The sequence below is a fragment of the Misgurnus anguillicaudatus genome, chromosome 11 (genome assembly GCF_027580225.2).
Source record: "Misgurnus anguillicaudatus chromosome 11, ASM2758022v2, whole genome shotgun sequence".
NCBI classification, from domain to species: Eukaryota; Metazoa; Chordata; class Actinopteri; order Cypriniformes; family Cobitidae; genus Misgurnus; species Misgurnus anguillicaudatus.
The window spans coordinates 7293230-7302100 of record NC_073347.2 but is presented as its reverse complement, the minus strand read 5'-3'; the positions used below and the strand labels follow the sequence as shown (position 1 = coordinate 7302100).

The 8871-nt window shown below is 42.0% G+C and overlaps 1 protein-coding gene across 7 annotated transcripts in view; it reads right to left on the bottom strand.

Moving 5' to 3' along the window:
* Positions 1 to 291: 291 nt before the first annotated feature.
* The window catches only part of meis1b (Meis homeobox 1 b), a 266383-nt gene continuing 257803 nt past the window's right edge, over positions 292 to 8871 (bottom strand). For 4 of the 7 annotated variants that reach the window (XM_073872930.1, XM_073872933.1, XM_073872931.1 and 1 more), the window contains one exon: positions 5644 to 6303. In XM_073872930.1, coding sequence (XP_073729031.1) covers positions 6147 to 6303 — 157 coding nt within the window. In that variant the 3' untranslated portion in view covers positions 5644 to 6146. Of the gene's footprint in view, positions 1090 to 5241; positions 5332 to 5642; positions 6304 to 8871 lie in introns of those variants that run through there. The other 3 variants (XM_073872934.1, XM_073872928.1, XM_073872929.1) reach the window with 3 other exon arrangements.

Here is an 8871-nt window from a genome sequence, read left to right as displayed (position 1 = left end):
ATACACACACACAACCACACACATACTTGTTCTTCACATTCAGCTTCTTCTCATACATCCAGTAATGGTAAATGAAAACAGTTTTCATTGGTTCCGATGTTGATGTGTTAAGCAGGGGGTGGTTCCATAAGGGAGTACAAACAATTTAGGAATGCAGAATGGAGAGCTCCTGAAAGACCGGGGGGATGTGGCTCAGACAGGTGGACGTCACCCTGTGTTTTCCTAAGGCCCTGATGGCTCACAGGAAATCCACCCTCCCAAAGGACAAAAAATGGCCTGGCAAAACGTGTATTCAATGACTTATTGATTTATTCACATATATTTTTTCTTGTTTAAACGCAATGTGATTTATGGAGGAGGCCAAAAGTCAATGGAGATGGCACACACATAGTGTGGAAAGAAAAAGTTCACATCCTTTTTTAAAAAAATCTATTAGAAACAACATAATATGCAGAACAATACGATAGCATTTACAATACTTTTTTCCCAGTTCTTATGAAAGTCCAATGCAATTTTACAACAGTATACAGTATGTCCTCATCCCTCCCACCTAGAGGCTGATATAGTAATAAATTCAATCTTTCTCTCTCTCACTCACTCTTTGTTTCTAAGCAAAGGGCACATCCATTTAAAGTGTCCCATAGTATACAGAAATTGGCTTCTTTCTTGGTCCAAGTCTCTAGCCAAGATGCAAGCTCCTCAGTCTCTGTAATGAGTCAGTATTTAATGGGTGTGAGCACCGGGAAAACCAATCGCAGCTCCTCTTCTATCCATCACAATCATTTAAAGAATCCATTTTAGTAAGTTACTGGGCATGGATGTCCATGAATTGTCCTCCCATTGTAGGGTCTCCTGGATTGAACATTGGGGGACTAGAGGCTGACATGGGCATGGCAGGGTGAGGGGGTCCTCCGTGCATCAACATCGCTGGGTGGTGAGGGTGTCCAGGGATGTAGGAACGCATGGGAGGGCCGTGCCGCAATTGAGCAGGGTGGTGGGGCATCTGAGTGGCGCTGTAGCCTGGTTGCCCCATAGCCATACCCACGGGGCCACCGTGTGACAGGTAATCCCCTGGCATGCCTTGCAGTCCTACAGAGTAGAGAGAGAGAAGAATTGGGTTATTAAAGCTGGATCTGGAAAACATTACATTATTTTTATGATCCTATGTTTCTGGATATATCCATAAGGAAGGTCATCATAGCAATATTTCCCTTCACAAGGAAAACATTCTCCTGCAATCACAGTATCAGCAAGTGTGACTGAGTCATGTGGTTGTAAGAGAAGCTTTTCGAAAAAAGGACTGTCCTTTGTAATGAATGGGAAGAGAGTAGAAGAGGAATACATGTAGTGGGAGAGGGTGTCTCTCTAGGGACTAACTCAGTGGCCTGAACACAGCACTTTGCTCCTGCATGCACCAGGGATCTGTACTCAGTGCTATATCCATCAGGCCTGGAATCAGCCGTAGTCCTACTAGCCTATTCAACCAGAAGGCTGCCCTTCACTAAGGTCAATACCAAATATCTACATTAGAAATGAACTATGTTTTGAATATTCACAATCTATTCACAATCATTTCCCCATGATATAACACATTGTGAATTTTACTGTGTTACTCTTGCTTTTACTGCAACTTGCATGTATGAGAAGTATCAGGATCTAGTTAAAATTCAATTCAAACTCTTAACAACTGAAAACTTCAACTTATCGATTTAAGACTTTGTTTGCGTCATCACTCAGAAATCTTCAGTCAAAAATGTTCCACATACATGTTTAAAAATATAGCCATTTTAGAGAAAATGCATACATATGTAGACATAATTGAAAATTGTTACAATGTATATGTTCTATTTAGCACTGATTTATTATTTTCTGGGCAAGCATTAATAAGTGTGCACTCTCTATTAACCGCATTCAAGTCAAAGTAATACTAATATGACATCTAACATTGAATGAATCGTAGGTGGAAATTAACTGGTATACGTTCCAAGCACGAGCCAAGTCTTTTTGCCAGAGGAGACCACAACAATGACAAATGAGGTAAAATAAGCCATGCTTTTATTCTGTCTTCTCCCCTCACTTATCTCACTTTAAACACAATGAGCAAAGGTCTGTGGCTCGCTCCGAGAGTCCCTCTGAGAAACACCGCCATTGTGTTCAAATTAAAGACGAAAGGTGAAAATTTACAAAGGCCGTCACTTGAGAGGCCTCACCTGGGTGAGTGCACGTGCCATGAGCAGAAAGGCCAATAACCTTGTGACAGCAGCAATACAAAGCAACAAATCAACCTCTAGTTAAAAAAAACCCTTTTGTGATTGCTCTAGTTATGGGTCTTTAGGTTGCAGCTTTCGAATCGCATGTAGAACGGTTTGTGCTTTGCACTAGCACGTGAAGCCGTAATCTGTATGCCCCTGCAATTATTCTTTGCTGAAGGCCTGACCCGAGCTTTTGAGAGGTCGTCAGCTGTATTTGATTTCAATCTGCGAACATGTCGTTTGGTGAATATCGTTGTAAGGGAAAACATGCACTCTATCAGAAAAACAATGCTTGGCTGTTAAAAGGGCACACGTTGCAAATGCGGGTTTTCACTTAATAAGTTAATCAATACATTGAGTTCTTTGCCTGTCTATTTTCAGAGGCGCAATGGGACCGAATCAACAGGGGCTGTTTGACACAGACAATACAGGAGCCAAATCCTTCCCCCCTTAAAAGTAAAAGTTCAGAGTAGAAAAATGGGTACCTTGACCCTGCAAAAGGTTAACAAACTTCTGCTTAATGGTTGGGAGGAATGAAAATTCAAACAAAGAAGTCTCCAGCAGGGCTTCCAGCTCACCAAAGCATACCAGCGGCGTTCAAGTATGGGTGGGGAGGGGAACATTTTTGTCCATATGCCCATAATTAATGCTCTCTGCATTCGCTATTGTCTTGAAATTAAAACGAAAAAATTTTGGCCACCCTTGGCTAATTTTGTTGAAGAAACACAAAGAACGGTAAGGGGAAATTGCCATAAAACAGTCGTTCCCTCGTTTATCAAAAGCTTGCCCTCTTCTGCTCGAATAGCTAGGCTTTACCCACGCTGACAGGTGTATTGTTTCTGAGAGCTATAAGCTCTATAATCGTCATGGGCAGAAAGCATAACGCTTTCCTAAGTAGGTTTAATTGGCTTTGGTTTTAACTAATGTTGCAGTGTGACTGCTTGGAACACCTTAATTTCAGATCCTGGGACTTCGCAGCGAATAACCGCTTAATCTCGCCTTGAGGAAAATTCCTCAACTAATGAAAATTGCTTATAAAATAAAATGAAGCCTTGGTCTCTTAATCAAATAAGATAACGTTTTTGTAATAACCTATTAATTTAATTGGTCATGAAGTATAAAACACATCATTTACATTTAATTGACCTAGAAACTAAAGTAACAATATTTAAATTAGACAAGCTAGGACATTTTAGTGATGAAGCCATAAAGACCAGGCAGTCTTCGCCATGGCGACATATTTCTGTCACACTCTGCCTCCTTTTCTCTCCTCATTTCCCCTCATTCGCTCGCTCTCGTTTTCCCCTCAACCCTTCTCATCTAAGATTCCACACGCGGCCCAATTATAGAATTCGGCAAGCAAATTGAGGCTGTTTAAAGCAGGTTTCTCTTCTGTCTTCTGGGAACTACGGCAGCTGCTGTAAGCAGCCATTTGGACACGAGGAAACACTCACAGCGTTTAGATATGCACACAAAGACGATGCACAGGGGCGTGACGTTTTAAAGCTCTTGGTTAAATACAGTGAAGTAGAGAGTATCTTCGAAAACAGAGGCATTCTGTGCGTGGCTGCATTAATGATCGCTATTTTTGTATGCCGAATAAGTCAAATCCATTTGTCACGCTGCTTGTGATGGCATATTTAATTTGGATATAGTCAATTAGGCTGGACTAAGCTGTGTACCCTGCTGCGCACACCTCCATTTTGCACTCCTTCATCTCCCCTTCCTTTGCTATTAGTAATCCTATTAGGAAAGACAGACAAGAAAACAGTGGACCAAGTCAGGGTCGATAGAAGCAGCTCCACCTAAAACATTCCATGAAAGACTGACATAATTTCCAAATGTGTGGCTATGTGTTTGGCTGTGAGGTGAGAGAAAGAGAGATTCTTTGTATGTCGCCTCGCAGGTTGGTGTATAAATGTAACCCATGCATCAACTGTAGGGAGACAGATTTATGACACTTCGGGGACATGCACTTTTCCTTCCTTGCACTGCTGCAGACTGCTTACATTTTGCCAATCAGTCTGTTGCTATGGTAACGCACCCCTCCCCTTCTCCGACCAAAACCCCAATCTCAATCCCCACACCCTCCATTTGCCTCTTTCCCCATACAGCTATCCCTCCTCCCTCTTTTTCTCCTCCTCTCTCTCGCCCACACTGATTTTCCTTTACTACTCAATGTACTGTTTAATCATGTGGCCAAGTTCACAAGTCAGAAAGGAGAGTACAAATCACAAACAACACAAACTCCTGATCAAGGCTTGTCACCCACAAGAAGAAATATTAGTATTGGTAAGCAAGAAAAAGCAGCATGTTGTTTAGAAGGAAAAGATCCATTCCTCTCCCATTTCATCAAAGCAAATCAAATGTATTGTCACATCGTGAATGTTTGGTGACCCTGCTTTTGTACTTACTTCCCCCATTGCTTTGCGATTGGTTAACTAGTAGGTTACATGTAGTGCCACTGTCCCTCCATGCCCATATTCATGCCCATCCCACTCATAGGCCCTAGAAGGAGAGAAAACAATCGAAGAAGAAGATGCGGAAAGATGAGAAAATAAACAGACCACGACTCAAGAGACAAGAGGTCTAGAAACAAAAGCATGATCCCAGTTTATTAAAAGAAAAGAGTGGAAAAGCATATTGTACAAATGAGACAATACAAGTAAACAAACCAGTAAATAATGCATTCAGAGGCTAAAGGTTGGAAAAAAGCCTGGCTTTGGACAAATCCTGCGGCTTAACGGGTAAGGTGGGAGGGGGATGATTGGTAAGTGACCAGTTGTTCAGGATGGAAGAGGCGTAGATACAGAGAGGAGAGCAAATTCTGGTAGGATGGGTATTAGACAAGAAAGGTTTTTGAAAGGAAATGTGGGGGATTGAATGCATTTGAACACACCTGTGCTAACCAAGGGTCAGACCAAAAAGGGGGTAGTGAGGGGGGAAGGTGGGAGATATCAGAGGAGAAGAAGACATGCCAAGGTCTTACCAGGTGGTCTTATTCCCATGTGCTGCTGGCCGTCCATCACAAAGCCTCCCATGGGTTGACCATCTGGGTTGTAGGGAGCTCCTTGACTTACTGCAGGAGGGCATGGTAAGGGAATGTGGGCGAAACGAACAGTGGTCAATTAGTGGTTTTAATTAAGTTTCAGTCACAGGAGAAACATCATCTGTTAATGTACGCACAGACTGGGGCATTCTGCTCAGTTTCTTTTGGTTTTGTGGGATATAACACACCTGACAGAACATGCCCAACAAAGCTCAAGTACTGTGAAAAACACTATAGATATAGGATAAATTTTGTGACAAAACAAACTTTATATTAACATTAACAGTACTAGTTAAATTATTAAAAAAAAATGAATGAGAAGAAAAAGTGATAATTACTTTCCCACATGAGCTAATTGTGATGTACTTATGCGATTTTACGCATTATTTTAAGTGTCTGTGCATTGGGTTATTTGGTCAAAAACAACAGCTCAAACCCAATGAATGCCTTTGAACTTTACTGAGACCCTAATGCAACCCTGCCCTCTGAACCCTATTACAGGTAATAAACTTTACAGCAGTCCACAACAAGCCATGCACCCAGGGCACTGCTAACTAAGGGGGAACTGAGAAGGAGCTGGGAGGCAAAACACGCTCACTAGACATAAAATGATATACTAATCTTTCCTTTGTTTGGCCAAATAGGTTTCCACGTTTCAGTTGTTTTAGATGAGCTAAACAAGGAGCAGTCAAATCTTGTTGTTGATGTTTCTATTATAGTTATTTCCACTGGATATGTTTGCTTGCTTCCCTCAATTATTGGGTTATATAGCGCCCAAGTCAGCATGATTAGTGCTTTGGGTTAATTGGATGGATTTTAGTGGTCAATCGTTGTTGACATCCAGGCTAGGCTAAGCATTTACCGGCAGGTGGGCCTCCGGGTTCATGGCTTGCAGGAGGCTTTCGCCTGCAGGACTTGAATACAGAAACTATGGGGGACTTGCCTGCTCGGTTGGACTGGTCGATCATCGGCTGCACTATTCTTCTTCTTGCGTTAATGAACCTATAAGACACAAAAAAGCAATGTATGATCAGATTCTTGAATGCATGAAGGAAAAGTTGGCTGAATCTCTTTTCATAAACACAGTCACGTCCAAGCCTGCTGTTGCCCGGACCAGCCCAGATAACTAATCAGAGGGGTTATTGAGGGATTTTTTTTCTCTAATCCTCTAGTACTCCTGTGGGAGTGTCAGAGAGAAGTTGTTCCATAACACAGAAATGTTCACAAAGCTTATGACTTGTACAAACTTGCGCTGGCTCAATATATATTACCAACTAAGAACAAGTGTACAAAAGCACTTTTAAGAAAGTGGTGTTTCTCCTCTTTGTATGCATGTTCAAAAGATTTTTTCCTGCTTTATTTTAAACAGTCAAGTCGTTCGAAACCCTCGTGCCAGATGTAACACAGTTGATTTGCACAACAGGAATTAATTTGTTTAGAGGATGTTTGCTAACAGAGAAAGTGTTGCATTGTCAAAGAACACACTACAATCCGTGTTTTCTTTTCCTTTCTTTTCCCTAGAGAAAGAATAATACAACTGCAGGTTCATAAGGTGATCTTTTCTTCTCTAAAAGAATCGTCTGGCCTTACATGCACTACATTTCTGCATATCGTGCATAATGTTTGTGACAAAAACATATCTGGCCCCTGTGGCTTCTGACCCCCAACCTCCGCACACCATACATTGGACCGCTCTGGCCTTGTTCTGCCTAAATCCCTTCTGGTGACCCCATGACCCCGGTCACCTCCAGGAGACCAAGCTCAGGGGTTCCAACTTGATTTATGTCCTCCTGCTGTTACCACAGTTGGACACTTCCATTTCATCCTTTGAGGGGGGAATTAGTAGACTTTTAAGGAAACAATAGGCCTGCTACTCTTTTCAGGCTCAGAAAGGCTAGAGAGGAAAGCTTTGGGGTGGAGGGAGAGAGAAAGAAAAAGAGACAAACCTAAAAAAAATAAAGAGGAAAATGCAGATCTAATAGACAATGAGATGTTCACATAGGCATCTGCAAAGCGGCTTCCTAATTATAAAACGGCTAGTTACGACTCTAAATTCTGATTGGTTGAGAGCATTTCTATGAAAAATCCATAAACACTCCTGTAACTATACTTGTTTTACTAACTAATTTTGTTGATATGTTGCTTAAAGTTAATGAACTATATTATTTGGTAAAAACGTATATATTGTGAACATTTTTATTAATAAATGTAGCCTTTGCTTCCCATTGCATCTAAGAACAACCCTTTCCCATATTAAAATTACTGTAATGCACTGTGTTTTGTTTGCCTTAAAGCTTTATTTAAATGTTTTTGCTCTTTTAAATCTATTTCAACAGAGGACACAAGTTTCCCATATACTTATCACCAATATCAACTTAAAGTTTGAAAAAAAAACAGGGAGGAATGTACTGACATGGCAGTGCACCATCAAATGAGGGAATGTCTGGAGTTTTATCACCAGCAGTGGGCTGGAGTACAGGGGGAGTCTCGGGACTAGGCATTCCTTTTACTGCCTTCATCTCAGGCTGGGGTCAAAGGGGGGGCACTGTTGTCTATCTGCTGACCTCTGCCGTTTGGATTTTCCTCCCTCGATCGCTCTCTCTCTGCCTTTTTTGCTCGCTTTTTTGAAATGTGGAAATGGCTGTTCTTTCTCTTTTTTTGAAGGTATCTTAAGCTTCCTCTCTCGCTCTTCACTATATCTAAGGCCAGATGCGCAGAATGCTGGAACAAAGGACAAGTGCTACACAATACCAGGCAGGGGGATAGAGGGGGGTGGTAGGAGTGCGAGGAAAAAGAAAAAGAATGGTCATGCTCTGTTCTGTGAGCCAGGCGGACGCCCTGGCGCTGACGGTTAAGAAGGCAATCAAAAGGAGCAGAGAGCCATACGGGCCCGCTAAATCTGCCGCCTCCATTAGGAGTAAAAGTTCACCTTTGCACGACCTCTTCGCGCTATAGGACTGCGTTTATGGCCTGTTCAGTTTCTACTTCCCATAGGCACACAATGAACACAACTATTCAGCCCAGCTTGGGACAATGGGGGGCTATTTTAAAGCAAAACGCCACTAGTGGCACCTCTGAAATAGGATAAAAAGAGGAGGGTTAAAAATACAGGGCTTTACTAAAAAGGAAAAGAAAAAGATTGAATCGAGAGCTTTTATGAGCCAAATGAACCTTGATAGAGGCCAGAGTTTGGTCTTTCTCATTCTGTTGTGTTTCGTAATGTGCTGGAGAACTGTTCCTCATTCCCGTCTTTACTGACAGCCGATCTGATCTCTGTCTGGTCTGCCAGGCCCTCTGCTAATATCCCACTCTCATTACAAACGCACAGGTGTAGCACAAACGGCACGTGAAATGGCCAATTAAAAGCAAGAAATTGTCTTTTTCATCAGCTGCCTTTGTCGCGTGACCAATTAGAGAATAATTTAATAAGCCCCGCTGGAAAGATCCGGATTGAAGATACAAAAGGTTACGATTCAGTATGTCTATCTAAATGCATATGAAGTGTGCCATTTTTCTCAGAAATGCCCTCTTCGTTCGCTTGTTCGCTCTCTCTCAGATGTGTGAGATGGT